Raw genomic sequence first — 24,227 nt, forward strand, 5'->3', positions numbered from 1 at the left:
ATAGTAAAAGCCATGGATTTCGTGAGGCGGTGGAACATAAGGGTAATGGGAATAGTAAAAGCCATGGATTTCGTGAGGTGGTGGATCATAAGGGAAGATTCATGGTGGTGAAAGCTGGGTAAAACCTTATATTAGGAGCATGCCTTGAACATATATTTTCTGTATTATTGTATTATTGCACGTAGATTTTAATAATGATTTGATATTGTTGTAGTGTAGTCATTTAGCCTTTAGCAGTGCAATAATTACAATCTAAAATGTTGTCAGATTTGTACGTTGTCTTTGGCATGATAGATGTTAACTTATCTCAAATGACTCAACAATTCACACAAAAGTGCCAATCTGGGAGTTTGACTCATGCAAACACATTCTCAAGCCTTCCCACTATCATTATCCTTGGTCATGCGCCATTGCGCGTTCCTGTCTGTAATTTTAGATTGTGAGGATAAAGTAAGGATACTAACATATGAAACTGAAAATTTACATTCTGCTTCAATTGACTGCAAATTATCCAATCTATCGTTTTTGTAAAAACAGCAGAGATGGGACGAGGGGTGGGGGTCGGTGTGGTTCATAACACAACGTTTGTTGTAAAAGCGGCTAAAACAAGCTTACAGTGACCTCGATGGCTCACCTCTTTTGTTTCGCGAACAATCGCCCACGATGGGAAAACACCTTGGACAATTGCCCCGACGCACAAGCGAATATAAGACAAAGTCAAGGAAACGCGGATTAGAAAAAACAGTGTTTCGTTTCCTCTCCTCTTTTCAGCGTTGTTGTGAATGAGCGTGAACGCAAACCATAACAAATCATCCGTCAAGCGATGCTTAACATCGCGTGGGTGACAATGGCATATTGCTGTACTCGGTTGGTATTCACGACATTCTAATTTGTCTTGTTCCGTACACTAAGAATAAAAGCATGGAACCGATTTCAAGTATGGGTCTGTTGAGTATTAGATGACAATAAACTTAAAAAGCATCTGTGAAAACTATTTATTTATTACACCTATAGTATTTACAAATCTAAAGTTTAATATTTACAATAATTTGACATTATAATATCAAGCCCCTACACCAGGCATGAATTTCTTGGTAAATGACACCGTAATAAAAAACACTAATGGTTTATATAACTATATGTAATATAGACGTTATATTTAACGTAAGTATATATTATATATCATATATCATACATCATATATTATATATGTGGAAGCCCTTGATAATTGAACATCCCGCTAATAACTCGTTATTTATGTTTCCTACCAATAACTTTCTTTCTTGCTCTCACTCATTTTGATTTCCCTGTGAGGTTCGAGAGTTCGGAATTCAACTGCATCTCTTAGTATTCAAACCGTTACGTAAACGTGAAATGACACCGTTACGTGAACGTGTAATGACAGCGTTACGTGAAAGTGTAATGACAGCGTTACGTAAACGTGTAATGACACCGTTACGTGAACGTGTAAGACACCGTTACGTGAACGTTTAATGACACTGTACGTCAACGTGTAATGACACCGTTACGTGAACGTGAAATGACACCGTTACGTGAACGTGTAATGACACCGTTACGTGAACGTGTAATGACACCGTTACGTGAACGTGTAATGACACCGTTACGTGAACGTGTAATGACACCGTTACGTGAACGTAAAATGACACCGTTACGTGAACGTGTAAGACACCGTTACGTGAACGTGTAATGACACTGTACGTGAACGTGTAATGACACCGTTACGTGAACGTGTAATGACACTGTACGTCAACGTGTAATGACACCGTTACGTGAACGTGAAATGACACCGTTACGAGAACGTGTAATGACACCGTTACGTGAACGTGTAATGACACCGTTACGTGAACGTGTAATGACACCGTTACGTGAACGTGTAATGACCCCGTTACGTGAACGTGTAATGAGACCGTTACGTGAACGTGTAATGACACTGTACGTCAACGTGTAATGACACCGTAACGTGAACGTGTAATGACACCGTTACGTGAACGCGTAGTGACACCGTTACGTGAACGTGAAATGACACCGTTACGTGAACGTGTAAGACACCGTTACGTGAACGTGTAATGACACTGTACGTCAACGTGTAATGACACCGTTACGTGAACGTGTAATGACACCGTTACGTGAACGTGTAATGACACCGTTACGTGAACGTGTAATGACACCGTTACGTGAACGTGTAATGAAACTGTACGTGAACGTGTTATGACACGTTTCGTGAACGTGTAATGACACCGTTACGTGAACGTGTAATAACACCGTTACGTGAACGTGTAATGACACCGTTACGTGAACGTGTAATGACACTGTTACGTGAACGTGTAATGACACTGTACGTGAACGTGTAATGACACCGTTACGTGAACGTGTAACAAACCGTTACCTGAACGTGTAATGACACCGTTACGTGAACGTGTAATGACACTGTACGTCAACGTGTAATGACACCGTTACGTGAACGTGTAATGACACTGTACGTCAACGTGTTATGACACTGTACGTCAACGTGTAATGACACCGTTACGTGAACGTGAAATGACACCGTTACGTGAACGTGTAAGACACCGTTAGTCAACGTGTTATGACACTGTACGTCAACGTGTAATGACACCGTTACGTGAACGTGTAATGACACCGTTACGTGAACGTGTAATGACACCGTTACGTGAACGTGTAATGACACCGTTACGTAAACGTGTAATGACACCGTTACGTTAACGTGTAATGACACCGTTACGTGAACGTGTAATGACACCGTTACGTAAACGTGTAATGACACCGTTACGTGAACGTGTAATGACACCGTTACGTGAACGTGTGATGACACCGTTACGTGAACGTGTAATGACACCGTTACGTGAACGTGTAATGACACTGTACGTCAACGTGTAATGACACCGTTACGTGAACGTGTAATGACACCGTTACGTGAACGTGTAATGAAACTGTACGTGAACGTGTAATGACACCGTTACGTGAACGTGTAATGACACCGTTACGTGAACGTGTAATGACACTGTACGTCAACGTGTAATGACACTGTACGTCAACGTGTAATGGCACGGTTACGTGAACGTGTAATGACACCGTTACGTGAACGTGTAATTACACCGTTACGTGAACGTGTAATGACACCGTTACGTCAACGTGTAATGACACCGTTACGTGTACGTGTAACGATAATGTTATGTGTGACAGTGTGACATTAACGCGTACGACTAGTTGCACTATACCATATAAGTTGAGTCTCTTAAATTCCCGTGCGTGCGTCCGTCACCAGATTCCCAAAAGGATCCCTTATCAGTGAATCATATTATATAGCACAAGATAGCCAAAACCACACCCACATCCCAAGAGGGCCGCCTTCATCGTTCAAATCCAGGCCTACATGTCTGCTAGCCGCTGAGTGCACAAAGGTGTCAATCCCTCGTTAGAGAATCAACTACGCTCTTCTTCTTGGGCTTCTTTATCACGTGGATCATGTGTCCGCTGTCTATCCTGTACCACGCCTACTCCGGGCTGCGTCTTCTCGATGGTACTCAGGATACGGGACATGATCTCAGGCTTGGCGTAATCGCCATGGCTATTCACCTGTAAAGCATAACAGTTTGTTATTAGAAAGGAAATACTCTGAGAATCTAAGTGCCGTAACCTGCTTTGCATAAAGGATTGCGCATAAATGGAGAAATAACGTCTCTTAGTTATGAGATTTTTGAGGCTCACTTATAGAGCACTGCAGCTGTTTAAACAGTAATTGTTTCTAATTACGTGTATTCACTCAATTATTTGGTGCTAAGGAACCATAAGCTGTGATTTCCGAGGGCAGCCTTGTTTGAAAGCTGTTAAATCTACCTTTATCTGGTTTCCATCTGGAACCAACTAATCTGGAATCTAACTAATTCCGTATTACGTGATTCGAGCATCAGGCAGATGGCGATGCATTAAAAATACTACAGTGAAACCTCAATTATGCATATAACTGTCCAGATTCCGGGTGTCCATTTTATGAAGTCCCCAATTGTACCATTGTACCGTTTCCCTTTACCCAATGTCTATCAGTGACTGTAAATGTCATGTCTATCAGTGACTGTAAATGTCATGTCTATCAGTGACTGTAAATGTCATGTCTATCAGTGACTGTAAATGTCATAAAATGTCTATCAGTGACTGTAAATGTCATGTCTATCAGTGACTGTAAATGTCATGTCTATCAGTGACTGTAAATGTCATGTCTATCAGTGACTGTAAATGTCATAAAATGTCTATCAGTGGCTGTAAATGTCATGTCTATCAGTGACTGTAAATGTCATAAAATGTCTATCAGTGGCTGTAAATGTCATGTCTATCAGTGGCTGTAAATGTCATGTCTATCAGTGGCTGTAAATGTCATGTCTATCAGTGGCTGTAAATGTCATGTCTATCAGTGGCTGTAAATGTCATAAAATGTCTATCAGTGACTGTAAATGTAATAAAATATCTATCAGTGACTGTCAATGTCATAAAATATCTATTAGTGGCTGTAAATGTCAAAAAATGTCTATTAGTGACTGTAAATGTCATGTCTATCAGTGACTGTAAATGTCATGTCTATCAGTGGCTGTAAATGTCATAAAATGTCTATCAGTGGCTGTAAATGTAATAAAATGTCTATCAGTGACTGTCAATGTCATAAAATGTCTATCAGTGGCTGTAAATGTCATGTCTATCAGTGGCTGTAAATGTCATGTCTATCAGTGACTGTAAATGTCATGTCTATCAGTGACTGTAAATGTCATGTCTATCAGTGACTGTAAATGTCATGTCTATCAGTGGCTGTAAATGTCATGTCTATCAGTGGCTGTAAATGTCATGTCTATCAGTGACTGTAAATGTCATGTCTATCAGTGACTGTAAATGTCATGTCTATCAGTGACTGTAAATGTCAAAAAATGTCTATCAGTGACTGTAAATGTCATAAAATGTCTATCAGTGGCTGTCAATGTCAAAAAATGTCTATCAGTGGCTGTAAATGTAATAAAATGTGTATCAGTAGCTGTAAATGTCATAAAATGTCTATCAGTGGCTGTAAATGTCAACAAATGTCTATCAGTGACTGTAAATGTCATGTCTATCAGTGACTGTAAATGTCATGTCTATCAGTGACTGTAAATGTCATGTCTATCAGTGACTGTAAATGTCAAAAAATGTCTATCAGTGACTGTAAATGTCAAAAAATGTCTATCAGTGACTGTAAATGTCATAAAATGTCTATCAGTGGCTGTCAATGTAAAAAAATGTCTATCAGTGGCTGTAAATGTCATAAAATGTCATAAAATGTCTATCAGTGGCTGTAAATGTCATAAAATGTCTATCAGTGGCTGTCAATGTCATAAAATGTCTATCAGTGGCTGTAAATGTCATAAAATGTCTATCAGTGACTGTAAATGTCATGTCTATCAGTGGCTGTAAATGTCATGTCTATCAGTGGCTGTAAATGTCATGTCTATCAGTGGCTGTAAATGTCATGTCTATCAGTGGCTGTAAATGTCATAAAATGTCTATCAGTGACTGTAAATGTCATAAAATGTCTATCAGTGACTGTAAATGTCATGTCTATCAGTGACTGTAAATGTCAAAAAATGTCTATCAGTGACTGTAAATGTCATAAAATGTCTATCAGTGACTGTAAATGTCATAAAATGTCTATCAGTGACTGTAAATGTCAAAAAATGTCTATCAGTGACTGTAAATGTCATAAAATGTCTATCAGTGGCTGTAAATGTAATAAAATGTCTATCAGTGGCTGTAAATGTCATAAAATGTCTATCAGTGACTGTAAATGTCATAAAATGTCTATCAGTGGCTGTAAATTTCATAAAATGTCTATCAGTGACTGTAAATGTCATAAAATGTCTATCAGTGACTGTAAATGTCATGTCTATCAGTGACTGTAAATGTCATAAAATGTCTATCAGTGGCTGTAAATGTCATAAAATGTCTATCAGTGACTGTAAATGTCATAAAATGTCTATCAGTGACTGTAAATGTCATGTCTATCAGTGACTGTAAATGTCAAAAAATGTCTATCAGTGACTGTAAATGTCATAAAATGTCTATCAGTGACTGTAAATGTCATAAAATGTCTATCAGTGGCTGTAAATGTCATAAAATGTCTATCAGTGACTGTAAATGTCATGTCTATCAGTGGCTGTAAATGTCATAAAATGTCTATCAGTGGCTGTAAATGTCATGTCTATCAGTGGCTGTAAATGTCATAAAATGTCTATCAGTGGCTGTAAATGTCATAAAATGTCTATCAGTGGCTGTAAATGTCAAAAAATGTCTATCAGTGACTGTAAATGTCATGTCTATCAGTGACTGTAAATGTCAAAAAATGTCTATCAGTGACTGTAAATGTCATGTCTATCAGTGACTGTAAATGTCAAAAAATGTCTATCAGTGGCTGTAAATGTCATAAAATGTCTATCAGTGGCTGTAAATGTCATAAAATGTCTATCAGTGGCTGTAAATGTCATGTCTATCAGTGGCTGTAAATGTCATAAAATGTCTATCAGTGGCTGTAAATGTCATAAAATGTCTATCAGTGGCTGTAAATGTCAAAAAATGTCTATCAGTGACTGTAAATGTCATGTCTATCAGTGACTGTAAATGTCAAAAAATGTCTATCAGTGACTGTAAATGTCATGTCTATCAGTGACTGTAAATGTCAAAAAATGTCTATCAGTGACTGTAAATGTCATAAAATGTCTATCAGTGGCTGTCAATGTCAAAAAATATCTATCAGTGGCTGTAAATGTCATAAAATGTCTATCAGTGGCTGTAAATGTCAACAAATGTCTATCAGTGGCTGTAAATGTCATAAAATGTCTATCAGTGGCTGTAAATGTCAACAAATGTCTATCAGTGACTGTAAATGTCAAAAAATGTCTATCAGTGACTGTAAATGTCATGTCTATCAGTGACTGTAAATGTCATGTCTATCACTGACTGTAAATGTCAAAAAATGTCTATCAGTGACTGTAAATGTCATAAAATGTCTATCAGTGGCTGTAAATGTCATAAAATGTCTATCAGTGGCTGTAAATGTCATAAAATGTCTATCAGTGACTGTAAATGTCATAAAATGTCTATCAGTGGCTGTAAATGTCATGTCTATCAGTGGCTGTAAATGTCATAAAATGTCTATCAGTGGCTGTAAATGTCATAAAATGTCTATCAGTGACTGTAAATGTCATACATACCACGGCGCTGAGGTCTATGTTCACCATTCGTCTGTTTTCCCACTTGACCGGCTGTAATCCTGCAATCGTCATCTGCGCAGCCGCAGTGCGGTAAGCAAACTTTAACAGCCAGTCGTACCTAAGCCCACGAACAACATGCCGTAAGTGCTTGTTTTAGCGCCCTGCTTCACATATTAAGTATACCCCGTCTGAAATCAGTGAATTAGTTCAACAAATAATAGTGGAATAGAATGAACATTGGACACCCCTCTGTCGAATATTTAGAATATCGGCAGCCATATTTAGAATATCGGCACCAAGGATTGGCTTATGGTAGGGGTTGGTGTGCGCAGTCATAGGTATCATATGTAAAAAGCATTGTATTTAAAGATTCCTTTTATAAGAAATGACCAACTTTTTAGCAGTTAAGGAAGGGGGTGCGCAGTCATAGGTATCATATGGAAAAAGCATAGTATTTGAAGATTCTCTAATATGGAATGACCCACTTTTTGGCCGCCAAGGAGGGGGGGGGGGGGAGGTGGACGCCTACACAGTAAAGCATCACAGGAAGGATGAAGGAGCCTCCTATTATCAGGATAGCTGATAACCGCCGTCGCATGAATCTCATATAGTGCCTTTATAACTATAAAATGTTATCACAACTCACTTGCAGTATCCGTTAACTATTCGACCAGCGACAACTTTCTCAAAAGCGCTCCAATCCCCAATGTCAGCAGTTACTGGTGCACCTAGCAAGATGGCGTCTTGAACTAAACCCTCGCCACCTAGTGAGCAAGGGTATTCGATGTCTTTTAGGGATTGTAGATATTAGAATAAGATTTGGGGCTAAAACTGCAACAATGTGTTATCAGGCAGTTCGCAACAGCCGTAGCAACACTGTCCCTGAGGCCTCACCAGAGACGTGAAGGCCTCACGCAAATACATCCAATACACAGCAGGAAAACGTGCTTCACACCCAACACTACAATTCAATGACCATACATCCAAAACCTCAAAACAACTACAATGCACCCGGCACCTATATCAACTGTAGGAAAACTGCACCCAACATCTCATTACAACACCCACACACACACCCACACACACACCCACACACATACCCACACACACACACTCACACACACACCCAGCGCTTCATAATAACTAATGCAACACCCACACCCACACACACACCCAGCACTTCATAATAACTAATGCAACACCCACACACACAGACAGCACTTCATAATAACTAATGCGACACCCACACACACACCCAGCACTTCATAATAACTAATGCAACACCCACACACACACCCAGCACTTCATAATAACTAATGCAACACCCACACACACACCCAGCACTTCATAATAACTAATACAACACCCACACACACACGCAGCACTCCATAATAACTAATACAACACACACACACACACACCCAGCACTTCATAATAACTAATGCAACACACACACCCAGCACTTCATAATAACTAATACAACACCCACACCCACACACACACCCAGCACTTCATAATAACTAATGCAACACCCACAAACACACCCAGCACTTCGTAATAACTAATACAACACCCACACACACACCCAGCACTTCATAATAACTAATGCAACACCCACACACACACCCAGCACTTCATAATAACTAATGCAACACCCACACACACACCCAGCACTTCATAATAACTAATACAACACCCACACACACACCCTGCACTCCATAATAACTAATACAACACCCACACACACACCCAGCACTTCATAATAACTAATGCAACACCCACACACACACCCAACACTTCATAATAACTAATGCAACACCCACACACACACCCAGCACTTCATAATAACTAATACAACACCCACACACACACCCAGCACTCCATAATAACTAATACAACACCCACACACACACCCAGCACTCCATAATAACTAATACAACACACACACACACACACCCAGCACTCCATAATAACTAATACAACACCCACACACACACCCAGCACTCCATAATAACTAATACAACACACACACACACACACCCAGCACTTCATAATAACTAATGCAACACACACACCCAGCACTTCATAATAACTAATACAACACCCACACACACACCCAGCACTTCATAATAACTAATGCAACACCCACACACACACCCAGCACTTCATAATAACTAATACAACACCCACACCCACACACACACCCAGCACTTCATAATAACTAATGCAACACCCACACACACACCCAGCACTCCATAATAACTAATGCAACACACACACACACCCAGCACTTCATAATAACTAATGCAACACCCACACACACACCCAGCACTTCATAATAACTAATGCAACACCCACACACACACCCAGCACTTCATAATAACTAATACAACACCCACACACACACCCAGCACTTCATAATAACTAATGCGACACCCACACACACACCCAGCACTTCATAATAACTAATGCAACACCCACACACACACAGCACTTCATAATAACTAATACAACACCCACACCCAGCACTTCATAATAACTAATGCAACACCCACAAACACACCCAGCACTTCATAATAACTAATACAACACCCACACACACACCCAGCACTTCATAATAACTAATACAACACCCACACCCACACCCAGCACTTCATAATAACTAATGCAACACCCACACACACACAGCACTTCATAATAACTAATACAACACCCACACACACACCCAGCACTTCATAATAACTAATGCAACACCCACACACACACACAGCACTTCATAATAACTAATACAACACCCACACCCACACCCAGCACTTCATAATAACTAATGCGACACCCACACACACACACAGCACTTCATAATAACTAATGCGACACCCACACACACACCCAGCACTTCATAATAACTAATGCAACACCCACACACACACCCAGCACTTCATAATAACTAATACAACACCCACACACACACCCAGCACTCCATAATAACTAATGCGACACCCACACACACACCCAGCACTTCATAATAACTAATGCAACACCCACACACACACCCAGCACTTCATAATAACTAATACAACACCCACACACACACCCAGCACTCCATAATAACTAATGCAACACCCACACACACACCCAGCACTTCATAATAAGTAATACAACACCCACACCCACACCCACACCCAGCACTCCATAATAACTAATACAACACCCACACACACACCCAGCACTTCATAATAACTAATACAACACCCACACACACACCCAGCACTTCATAATAACTAATACAACACCCACACACACACCCTGCACTCCATAATAACTAATGCAACACCCACACACACACACCCTGCACTCCATAATAACTAATGCAACACCCACACACACACCCAGCACTCCATAATAACTAATGCAACACCCACACACACACCCAGCACTTCATAATAACTAATGCAACACCCACAAACACACCCAGCACTTCGTAATAACTAATACAACACCCACACACACACCCAGCACTCCATAATAACTAATACAACACACACACACACACACCCAGCACTTTATAATAACTAATACAACACCCACACCCAGCACTTCATAATAACTAATGCAACACCCACACACACACCCAGCACTTCATAATAACTAATACAACACCCACACACACACCCAGCACTCCATAATAACTAATACAACACACACACCCAGCACTTCATAATAACTAATGCAACACACACACACACACACCCAGCACTCCATAATAACTAATACAACACCCACACACACACCCAGCACTTCATAATAACTAATGCGACACCCACACACACACCCAGCACTTCATAATAACTAATGCGACACCCACACACACACCCAGCACTCCATAATAACTAATACAACACCCACACACACACCCAGCACTTCATAATAACTAATGCGACACCCACACACACACCCAGCACTTCATAATAACTAATACAACACCCACACACACACCCAGCACTCCATAATAACTAATACAACACACACACCCAGCACTCCATAATAACTAATACAACACACACACACACACACCCAGCACTCCATAATAACTAATACAACACCCACACACACACCCAGCACTTCATAATAACTAATGCGACACCCACACACACACCCAGCACTTCATAATAACTAATGCGACACCCACACACACACCCAGCACTTCATAATAACTAATACAACACCCACACACACACCCAGCACTCCATAATAACTAATGCAACACCCACACACACACCCAGCACTCCATAATAACTAATACAACACCCCCACACACACCCAGCACTCCATAATAACTAATGCAACACCCACACACACACCCAGCACTTCATAATAAGTAATACAACACCCACACCCACACCCACACCCAGCACTCCATAATAACTAATACAACACCCACACCCACACACACACCCAGCACTTCATAATAACTAATACAACACCCACACACACACCCAGCACTTCATAATAACTAATACAACACCCACACACACACCCAGCACTTCATAATAACTAATACAACACCCACACACACACCCTGCACTCCATAATAACTAATGCAACACCCACACACACACCCAGCACTCCATAATAACTAATGCAACACCCACACACACACCCAGCACTTCATAATAACTAATGCAACACCCACAAACACACCCAGCACTTCGTAATAACTAATACAACACCCACACACACACCCAGCACTCCATAATAACTAATACAACACACACACACACACACCCAGCACTCCATAATAACTAATGCAACACCCACACACACACACCCAGCACTTCATAATAAGTAATACAACACCCACACCCACACCCAGCACTCCATAATAACTAATACAACACCCACACACACACCCAGCACTTCATAATAACTAATACAACACCCACACACACACCCAGCACTTCATAATAACTAATACAACACCCACACACACACCCAGCACTCCATAATAACTAATACAACACACACACACACACACCCAGCACTCCATAATAACTAATACAACACCCACACACACACCCAGCACTTCATAATAACTAATGCGACACCCACACACACACCCAGCACTTCATAATAACTAATACAACACCCACACACACACCCAGCACTTCATAATAACTAATACAACACCCACACACACACCCAGCACTTCATAATAACTAATGCGACACCCACACACACACCCAGCACTTCATAATAACTAATGCAACACCCACACACACACCCAGCACTTCATAATAACTAATGCAACACCCACACACACACCCAGCACTTCATAATAACTAATGCAACACCCACACACACACCCAGCACTTCATAATAACTAATACAACACCCACACACACACCCAGCACTTCATAATAACTAATGCAACACCCACACGCACACCCAGCACTTCATAATAACTAATGCGACACCCACACACACACCCAGCACTTCATAATAACTAATGCAACACCCACACACACACCCAGCACTTCATAATAACTAATACAACACCCACACGCACACAGCACTTCATAATAACTAATGCGACACCCACACACACACCCAGCACTTCATAATAACTAATGCGACACCCACACCCACACCCAGCACTTCATAATAACTAATGCAACACCCACACACACACCCAGCACTTCATAACAACTAATGCAACACCCACACACACACCCAGCACTTCATAATAACTAATGCGACACCCACACACACACCCAGCACTTCATAATAACTAACACAACACCCACACCCACACACACACCCAGCACTTCATAATAACTAATACAACACCCACACCCACACACACACCCAGCACTTCATAATAACTAATGCAACACCCACACGCACACCCAGCACTTTATAATAACTAATACAACACCCACACCCAGCACTTCATAATAACTAATGCAACACAAACACACACACACCCAGCACTTCATAATAACTAATACAACACCCACACACACACCCAGCACTTCATAATAACTAATGCAACACCCACACACACACCCAGCACTTCATAATAACTAATACAACACCCACACACACACCCAGCACTCCATAATAACTAATGCAACACCCACACACACACCCAGCACTTCATAATAACTAATGCAACACCCACACACACACCCAGCACTTCATAATAACTAATGCAACACCCACACACACACCCAGCACTACATAATAACTAATGCAACACCCACACACACACCCAGCACTTCATAATAACTAATGCAACACCCACACACACATTCAGCACTTCATAATAACTAACACAACACCCACACCCACACACACACCCAGCACTTCATAATAACTAACACAACACCCACACACACACCCAGCACTTCATAATAACTAATGCAACACCCACACACACACCCAGCACTTCATAATAACTAATGCAACACCCACACACACACCCAGCACTTCATAATAACTAACACAACACCCACACCCACACACACACCCAGCACTTCATAATAACTAACACAACACCCACACCCACACACACACCCAGCACTTCATAATAACTAATACAACACCCACACCCACACACACACCCAGCACTTCATAATAACTAATGCAACACCCACACACACACCCAGCACTTCATAATAACTAATGCAACACCCACACACACACCCAGCACTTCATAATAACTAATGCAACACCCACACACACACCCAGCACTTCATAATAACTAATACAACACCCACACACACTCCCAGCACTTCATAATAACTAATGCAACACCCACACACACACCCAGCACTCCATAATAACTAATGCAACACCCACACACACACCCAGCACTTCATAATAACTAATGCGACACCCACACACACACCCAGCACTTCATAATAACTAATACAACACCCACACACACACCCAGCACTTTATAATAACTAATACAACACCCACACACACACCCAGCACTTCATAATAACTAATGCGACACCCACACACACACCCAGCACTTCATAATAACTAATACAACACCCACACACACACCCAGCACTTCATAATAACTAATGCAACACCCACACGCACACCCAGCACTTCATAATAACTAATGCGACACCCACACACACACCCAGCACTTCATAATAACTAATGCAACACCCACACACACACCCAGCACTTCATAATAACTAATACAACACCCACACGCACACAGCACTTCATAATAACTAATGCGACACCCACACACACACCCAGCACTTCATAATAACTAATGCGACACCCACACCCACACCCAGCACTTCATAATAACTAATGCAACACCCACACACACACCCAGCACTTCATAACAACTAATGCAACACCCACACACACACCCAGCACTTCATAATAACTAATGCGACACCCACACACACACCCAGCACTTCATAATAACTAACACAACACCCACACCCACACACACACCCAGCACTTCATAATAACTAATACAACACCCACACCCACACACACACCCAGCACTTCATAATAACTAATGCAACACCCACACGCACACCCAGCACTTTATAATAACTAATACAACACCCACACCCAGCACTTCATAATAACTAATGCAACACAAACACACACACACCCAGCACTTCATAATAACTAATACAACACCCACACACACACCCAGCACTTCATAATAACTAATGCAACACCCACACACACACCCAGCACTTCATAATAACTAATACAACACCCACACACACACCCAGCACTCCATAATAACTAATGCAACACCCACACACACACCCAGCACTTCATAATAACTAATGCAACACCCACACACACACCCAGCACTTCATAATAACTAATGCAACACCCACACACACACCCAGCACTTCATAATAACTAATGCAACACCCACACACACACCCAGCACTTCATAATAACTAATGCAACACCCACACACACACCCAGCACTTCATAATAACTAACACAACACCCACACCCACACACACACCCAGCACTTCATAATAACTAACACAACACCCACACACACACCCAGCACTTCATAATAACTAATGCAACACCCACACACACACCCAGCACTTCATAATAACTAATGCAACACCCACACACACACCCAGCACTTCATAATAACTAACACAACACCCACACCCACACACACACCCAGCACTTCATAATAACTAACACAACACCCACACCCACACACACACCTAGCACTTCATAATAACTAATACAACACCCACACCCACACACACACCCAGCACTTCATAATAACTAATGCAACACCCACACACACACCCAGCACTTCATAATAACTAATGCAACACCCACACACACACCCAGCACTTCATAATAACTAATGCAACACCCACACACACACCCAGCACTTCATAATAACTAATACAACACCCACACACACTCCCAGCACTTCATAATAACTAATGCAACACCCACACACACACCCAGCACTTCTAATAACTAATGCAACACCCACAAACACACCCAGCACTTCATAATAACTAATGCAACACGCACACACACACCCAGCACTTCATAATAACTAATGCAACACCCACACACACACCCAGCACTTCATAATAACTAATGCAACACCCACACACACACCCAGCACTTCATAATAACTAATGCAACACCCACACACACACCCAGCACATCATAATAACTAATGCAACACCCACACACACACCCAGCACTTCATAATAACTAATGCGACACACACACACACCCAGCACTCCATAATAACTAATACAACACCCACACACACACCCAGCACTTCATAATAACTAATGCAACACCCACACACACACCCAGCACTTCATTATAACTAATGCAACACCCACACCCACACCCAGCACTTCATAATAACTAATACAACAGAGTGCACATCCAGCCGGTCAGTAGCTGGATGAAGAATAAATAGAACCCACCCAACAAACGGCATGTAGCCACTTGAGGATTATGCTAGTAGATATTTTCCTTAAAATCATAAACACTATTGCACACATATAATCGTAAACCCCACTGCATATATAAATACTGTAAGTTAGCAGTCTACCTTTCATTTTGGCAAGCGCTTTAAGGCAGTGGAATATCACACGAGCGCCAAAGCTGAACCCAATCAGAGATACAGGTCGACAGCCCTGGAATAGCATAAAGACAACCATAACATAAATTGCCCCTTATATCTCTTATAGTCCAAGCCACTATGACAAAATTCACTAACTAGGGCCATAGCCGGGAACGCATTGAAAATGTCCCCCAATATATCAAAAGACATTTAAAGATTCTCCCCCCCCAAACCCTTTCCTCGATTTATTACATGCATCGTAAATATCTCCTACCACTATATTTCATGTACCTGTTCCCTCTCCACTAAGACCCTGGCGAGCTGCTTGCCGACTTCAGCAGCCCTGCGAGCGCACACACCCCAAGGATTGTCAATCAGGTAGCCAAGCTTAAGAACACTCATTGGCCAGGCTATCGCCGACATGATACCTGCAATAACAGATCATAAGAGAGGCACAGTACATGTAAAATGCTAGAGGAAAACTGTAAGTACCGATCTGTGTTCGGCTGTCGCGGTGTAAGAGCAATAAGATAAAGGTTATAGCAATTGATGGGATATGGCCACCGATGATAATAAAAATGAAAGCGATATTGGTCCTTACAATATCATGATTTTGGTGGTGATAATGACGATGGTGAGCATGATGACAATGATGGTGATGAAGATGACGGTGAATATGATAATGATAACAATAATGATAATGATGATAAATAATGATAATGACATACCTTGAAGTATTGTGAATTTAAGCGCTTCCTGTGTTGCCAAGGAGATGGCACCAGATGTGACAAGCGATGTTATACCTGACCCTACTTCCCTCAGATACCTGACCAAGTTATACAGACTTTACATAGACATTGATTACCAACGAATAAACGTCCAAAGGGTCTGCTACAAAAGTTTGTTTTGGGGGGCACAACTCATGAATGGTATTTGCTGGAGGATAAAGGGGGGTTATTTATATTTTTTTCATTATTCATATTTCCTTGGTGAAATTCTGACTCACACAAAGAACGGATGTGTATTTCCAGATAGGGAGAATAGAAAGCTTTAATACTAGAGACCTTTTCTATTGAATATGACCTTGTGCCTTACGTACTTGGGTTCCCATTTCAAACAGTATCTTTCTCGGGAAAGCCTCATTGTTCTCCACGGTTCCTTGAATCCTTTTTCTTCGTCAGTCTCTGGCATTTCTTCCTCATCATCTGTCAATTAGAAGAACCGTTACAATCCCTGGAGAATCCTACAGTAGAGTATTAATTTGTATTATGCATTTCAAGTATTTCACACCTTGATCTGGCTCTTCCAGCCATCCGGATATTGCAATTGTGAGGTGAAGGTGATCACCATCAGTCAGCTTCTCAAACTCAAACTGTTCTATTTCCCCAAGACGTCTTTTCATCTTGTATCCTATAGAATAAGACAAACATCAACCACATTGAACTCGAAATGTTCCTATCTCCCCTATACGTTTTATATTTTTAAAAACTCTATAAGGCAGTGTTACAAGTTAGTATGACATAAATTAATACTTGGATGGAGTAGACGTCTCTACCTGTTAGTCCTGCTCCAGCAGCTCCGAATAATGAAGTAATAATTGCTAGTCCCTGAACACCAGCTAAGACGGCAGCCGCCCCTCCTCCTAGCAGTGTGCCGGCTCCTGCGGCAATAAGGGGTGCAGCTAGACCCCCTGTAAGACCTGGTGAAACAACAAGCAATGAGAGGTGTGGCTAGACCCCCTGTTAGGCCTGGTAAAACAACAAGCAATAAGGGGTGTGGCTAGACCCCCTGTTAGGCCTGGTAAAACAACAAGCAATAAGGGGTGTGGCTAGACCCCCTGTTAGGCCTGGTAAAACAAAAAGCAATAACGGGTGTGGCTAGACCCCCTGTTAGGCCTGGTGAAACAACAAGCAATAACGGGTGTGGCTAGACCCCCTGTTAGGCCTGGTGAAACAACAAGCAATAAGGGGTGTGGCTTGACCCCCTGTTACGCCTGGTGAAACAACAAGCAATGAGAGATGTGGCTAGACCCCCTGTTAGGCCTGGTAAAACAACAAGCAATAAGGGGTGTGGCTAGACCCCCTGTTAGGCCTGGTAAAACAACAAGCAATAACGGGTGTGGCTAGACCCCCTGTTAGGCCTGGTGAAACAACAAGCAATAAGGGGTGTGGCTTGACCCCCTGTTACGCCTGGTGAAACAACAAGCAATGAGAGATGTGGCTAGACCCCCTGTTAGGCCTGGTAAAACAACAAGCAATAAGGGGTGTGGCTAGACCCCCTGTTAGGCCTGGTAAAACAACAAGCAATAACGGGTGTGGCTAGACCCCCTGTTAGGCCTGGTGAAACAACAAGCAATAAGGGGTGTGGCTATACCCCCTGTTAGGCATGGTGAAACAACAAGCAATAAGGGGTGTGGCTTGACCCCCTGTTACGCATGGTGAAACAACAAGCAATAACGGGTGTGGCTATACCCCCTGTTAGGCCTGGTGAAACAACAAGCAATGAGAGATGTGGCTAGACCCCCTGTTAGGCCTGGAGAAACAACAAGCAATGAGAGATGTGGCTAGACCCCCTGTTAGGCCTGGTAAAACAACAAGCAATGAGAGGTGTGGCTAGACCCCCTGTTAGGCCTGGAAACAACAAGCAATAAGGGGTGTGGCTAGACCCCCTGTTAGGCCTGGTAAAACAACAAGCAATGAGAGATGTGGCTAGACCCCCTGTTAGACCTGGTAAAACAACAAGCAATAAGGGGTGTAGCTAGACCCCCTGTTAGGCCTGGTGAAACAACAAGCAATAAGGGGTGTAGCTAGACCCCCTGTTAGGCCTGGTGAAACAACAAGCAATAAGGGGTGTGGCTATACCCCCTGTTAGGCCTGGTAAAACAACAAGCAATAAGGGGTGTGGCTTGACCCCCTGTTAGGCCTGGTGAAACAACAAGCAATAAGGGGTGCAGCTAGACCCCCTGTTAGGCCTGGTAAAACAACAAGCAATGAGAGGTGTGGCTAGACCCCCTGTTAGACCTGGTGAAACAACAAGCAATGAGAGATGTGGCTAGACCCCCTGTTAGACCTGGAGAAACAACAAGCAATAAGGGGTGTGGCTAGACCCCCTGTTAGACCTGGTAAAACAACAAGCAATAAGGGGTGTGGCTTGACCCGCTGTTAGACCTGGTGAAACAACAAGCAATGAGAGGTGTGGCTAGACCCCCTGTTACGCCTGGTGAAACAACAAGCAATGAGAGATGTGGCTAGACCCCCTGTTAGACCTGGTAAAACAACAAGCAATAACGGGTGTGGCTAGACCCCTTGTTAGGCCTGGTGAAACAACAAGCAATGAGAGATGTGGCTAGACCCCCTGTTAGGCCTGGTGAAACAACAAGCAATGAGAGGTGTGGCTACACCCCCTGTTAGGCCTGGTGAAACAACAAGCAATGAGAGGTGTGGCTATACCCCCTGTTAGGCCTGGTGAAACAACAAGCAATGAGAGGTGTGGCTAGACCCCCTGTTAGACCTGGTAAAACAACAAGCAATGAGAGATGTGGCTAGACCCCCTGTTAGACCTGGAGAAGGGGTGTGGCTTGACCCCCTGTTAGACCTGGAGAAATAACAAGCAATAAGGGGTGTGGCTTGACACGCTGTTAGACCTGGAAAACAACAAGCAATAAGGGGTGTGGCTAGACCCCCTATTAGACCTGGAAAACAACAAGCAATAAGGGGTGTGGCTATACACCCTTTTAAACCTGGCAAGAGAGAGCGAATAATGATGGTTATATATACAGGCAGATTAGGCTTTGCCCACCACACCTAAGAAAGTCAGTTCTTTACCATTTTATTGTTTCTACCAAAAAGAAATGTACAGGGAAGGGGAGAAGAAGTATACCTAAAATAGTAGCCCCAGCTACTGCACCGAACCCGATGAGTAGATTGCGCTTAAGTTTCCTTCTCTTTTCTTCTTTTTTACGTATTTCTTCTTCAGCTCTGAAAAACAAACATTTTTACATAACACTTCTTGATAACATAGCTACAGCTAGCTTGGCAGGGTTTTTGAAAAACAATTTTGATAAAAAAACTGATTTTGCAAATAAAAGCAAATAGACAAATAATTTATACGACAAGACAAGAAAACATGAGACACAAAAAAACACACTAAACAACTGAAAAAAGAAACAGAACCTGTGAGACAATAAGTTAATTGCATGCATTTAAGAGGTGCGTAAGACTTACAATTCTTCCTCAGTCTTTTTAGCACTAAGCTCAACTACCAGTTCATCTTCAACATCTACAATGTCGTCTAGTCTAGCATTCAACTCTTCTGCCACTCGTACAGCCAGCATACGAGTTCGTGCATCGTATACACCTTATTCAACAATAAAAATGTTATCCACTGTTAGAGACACCTTGAGGAGAGTAGAATGACGAGAAGAGGCATACCCAATTTTTTTTTTTTTGGGGGGGGGGTCATCATTTCCCAAAATGGGACAAGTAATAGTTAAGCAAAACCTGTATCTGTGATAGTAAGCAAAACCTGTATCTGCCTCAGTAATGGTTACACAAAAAGGCTTATTCTTCCATAAAATTAAAATCACATGATTGGAAAAAAATCAAAGAAGCACAAACCTGTACGCAAGGAGAACACAATCAAATCCTGTAAAAGCATATACAAATATTGTTAACAATAAGAACAACAAGAGGTGGAGAAATTGCATACAGGGTAGAAATGAAAAGGACAATACGCAATTTAAAAAAAAAATGTCACCTGATGATAAATAACTTGCCAAGTAAAATATTTAATAATCTGTGGGAGCAAGGGAGCAAAGGGGGGCTATTCTTATACCAACCTCCCACCTTGAGAAAGGTGAAAACCCTAGCCACGCCCTGGATTAAACCCTGCCCTTTACTGAGAACGGCAACCACCCTGCCATGCCCCTAGGCTACACCCCATCCGAACTTGGGAATGGTAGAATACCCTAGCTATGTCCTTGGATTGGACCACACCCTTCCTTGGGAATGGTAAATACCCAGACCACGTCCCTGGGTTGGACCCTATTCTATCTTGGGAATTGTAAGTATCCTGACCATGCCGCTGGGTTAGACTCTACCCTACCTTAAGAATGGTGACTACCCAGTTTGCCCTCTCTCCTAATTCTAATATTAGAATACTGACAGCTGACTCTATTTCGGATTCTATGTTATCATATTCCTCGCAGTTATCAATCCTTTCTGCTATGTAAGAGTGTAAATCTGAAAAAGAAAAATTATGTTATTTGTGACATCATGAAATCCAAAAGCACTAAGTGTCCACAAATTAGATAGCGATAATGTACATACAGTAGATGTGGTCACTCTATTGCAAATGCACTTTCTTTCTTGAAAACAAGGTTGACATAAGTTTTAGAACAGCATTTTCTCTATATTTGCAATCTTCATGTAGACAGTAAATGACTTCAATGGAAATTTGGAATAATCATAAATGTATGTCTTTTATGATGATGTTTGCATTGAATTGCTTTATCTCTTTAATAATAAATAGATGATACCTTTGTTATCAGGGGCAATGTTCTTGAGTAATTCACAAGTAATTGATCTAATCCAATTCCTGAAAAGATTTATATTATATTCTATTATTTATATCGTCAAGCAACAACAATGACAGTCAGGGCATACTTGTACCTGCGGTCGGTTAAATTTAATATTTGCAGACTTTCTAAAACAACCATTTAAAAAAGAATTAAAAGAAGAAGATTTTGGAGTTTTATTTTGCCAAGAAAACCCAGACTTTGTTATCCTTTGGATGCATTTTGGAAAATATTGACACAGAGGACCATGACGAGTGGGAAAGTATGCCTACAGGAAGACTAGCCCAACAGCATAATCACCAATCAAATAGGTGATCTAGAGGGGCTATGCAAAGCCGCAGAGCTTATTTGATTAAAAAATCACTGTTATCTCAGTGCCTAATTTTCCAGTGCGAGGGTTTGTGGGGGTTGCAACCCCACCTATAAGAGAGAAAAAATGCAACCCAAACAGTCCATTTCTGGTGTTGCTGCATAGGCCAAGGGAGCATGGCAGAATGTATTCCTACTTAACATGGGATTGGTATCATTACGAAAATAAATGCATCATGTGTGTTTGTTTTGTAAGGGAAGATAACAGTTGTGCTGTTGGGGGTGTAGGGTTCGGATTATGAAGTGTTTGTCAACAGGGTCTTTGTTTGTATAATGCCTGAATCCTTTCTGAGGATAGAGAGTTACAGTAGAAGTGACAGGGAGTGAAACTGGAACTCTTGTATGTAGTGATGCATGTAGTTTGTTGCTATGCCAAATCGCAACCTTGCAACTGCATGCTCTATTCAAACTTCTAGTGCGCCTGTTTTTAAACTCAGATTCTTTTGTCGGCACTTGTGCCGACGCTACATGTATCCTATATTTTTGGGCGGTCTGTAACCAATGAAATGAACAAAGACCATGTTGACAAACATAATCCACTTCATAACGCGAGCCCCACACCCCCAACAGCGCAACTGATGACTCCCCTGACAAAACAAACACACAAATGAGGTGTTGCAGAACAAAGTGGTTTATTTTTGTAATAATATCGATCGTGCGTTAAATAGGAACACATTTTACCCTCCTCCTTTGCATGAGCCCCTGTCTTTCCTGAATATTAAATGCATAATGAATTATCAGGTGCATTGTTTGAACAGAGCTGTCTACAAAATTTGATACAATGCATCTCATATTGGATTATTAATTCATGCGAAATAAACTAGCATGTTGCACTTCAAGCAAGATAAAAAAATTGATTGTTCAGGTTTAGGAAATCGAATATATGTTGGAACACATTTAGTAACATTGAACTAAGGTTTTTAAAATAAAAAAAGGCGCAAAACATGTAGTCAAATTGTAAATATATATATATAGTAAGTGGCGATAAAACATTTTAATTAAAATTATTTACTACCTTACGTTTAAAAGAGAATACAAAATAACATAATCATGGACTGATGAATGGTTTTGAGTCTTCAGGGTAACTTTCTTTGGCTTCATGAACACTGAATTAAGCACTAAACAATGCTTATTAATGTTTAAGCTATATATAAAATTCAATATTACGATTTACGGTACAGCTGCAACATGCTGTGACTAAAACTCGTTTAGTGAATGAAATATAATTATTATGAAATAGTTTTTTAAACACCAGCTGGCCCCCGAACGTAACTGAACTCACCTTTCGGGTTTTGTCGGATAAAGTCCGATCAAAATCAGGCAGCAAAGTCTGGCATAAGCGGATCTACCGGAGATTGTGAGCGCTTTGAGGACAGGGTCTTCTGCGCTTGTAGGAGAAGGAGATTCTCCGTTTTTCTGTTTTTCTTCTATATCACAATCACAACGTTCGCCGTCCTCCATTTTGTTTTCCACACACCGCCACAGGGTTACCGTCTGCAAATGTCTCAATTAATCATTCGGACTAGTCTACCTCAACGGACACGGACCGCGGAGTCCCTGCTACCTATTGCCTATCCGGCTTTCATTCAGGGTTATTCGGAAAAGCTTTGTTTTCGAATATTGGGATCCCTGTGGTGCGCGCGAAGGCTGAGGTGCGCTAACATTTTTCTTTTCTTTTTTGTGCTGGACTAATCTTTTTATTATTGTTTTACTGTTTTTAAATATTTATTCTGTCCGGATATTTTGTTTTTTGATCTTGGTTAAGTAGGTTTTGTTTATGCTGGCATTTTCTTTGTCAAACCACTTGTTCTGCCCGCAATTTGCAACGGTATAGATAGATAAACCCAGCCCAACAAAAATACTATCATATCGGGCAAATGTTTTTGATTGGCTG

General features: G+C 41.5%; 1 protein-coding gene across 1 annotated transcript; it reads right to left on the reverse strand.

Moving 5' to 3' along the window:
• Positions 1-3,363: 3,363 nt before the first annotated feature.
• On the reverse strand, positions 3,364-23,839 carry LOC5516985 (transmembrane and coiled-coil domain-containing protein 4). Its single transcript, XM_048724980.1, has 15 exons — positions 23,616-23,839; positions 21,926-21,984; positions 21,493-21,629; positions 21,006-21,033; positions 20,613-20,745; positions 20,269-20,366; positions 17,945-18,088; positions 17,680-17,799; positions 17,489-17,594; positions 17,118-17,215; positions 16,681-16,817; positions 16,378-16,462; positions 7,912-8,029; positions 7,266-7,383; positions 3,364-3,615 (listed from the first exon to the last, which is right to left on the reverse strand). Exons 1-15 carry the CDS (start codon positions 23,792-23,794, stop codon positions 3,463-3,465), a joined length of 1,713 nt encoding a protein of 570 aa, XP_048580937.1. The 5' UTR covers positions 23,795-23,839; the 3' UTR covers positions 3,364-3,462.
• Positions 23,840-24,227: the final 388 nt, after the last annotated feature.

This window comes from Nematostella vectensis, chromosome 3 (genome assembly GCF_932526225.1).
Source record: "Nematostella vectensis chromosome 3, jaNemVect1.1, whole genome shotgun sequence".
Classification (NCBI taxonomy): Eukaryota; Metazoa; Cnidaria; class Anthozoa; order Actiniaria; family Edwardsiidae; genus Nematostella; species Nematostella vectensis.

Excerpts from the sequence above, each read along its gene's own strand:
- LOC5516985 (XM_048724980.1), bottom strand. The coding sequence starts at position 23,794 with ATGGAGGACGGCGAACGTTGTGATTGTGATATAGAAGAAAAACAGAAA. Across the intron at positions 21,630-21,925 it reads CATTGCCCCTGATAACAAAG|ATTTACACTCTTACATAGCA; the intron begins GTATCATCTATT and ends TTTCTTTTTCAG. Across the intron at positions 3,616-7,265 it reads ACATAGACCTCAGCGCCGTG|GTGAATAGCCATGGCGATTA; the intron begins GTATGTATGACA and ends TATGCTTTACAG.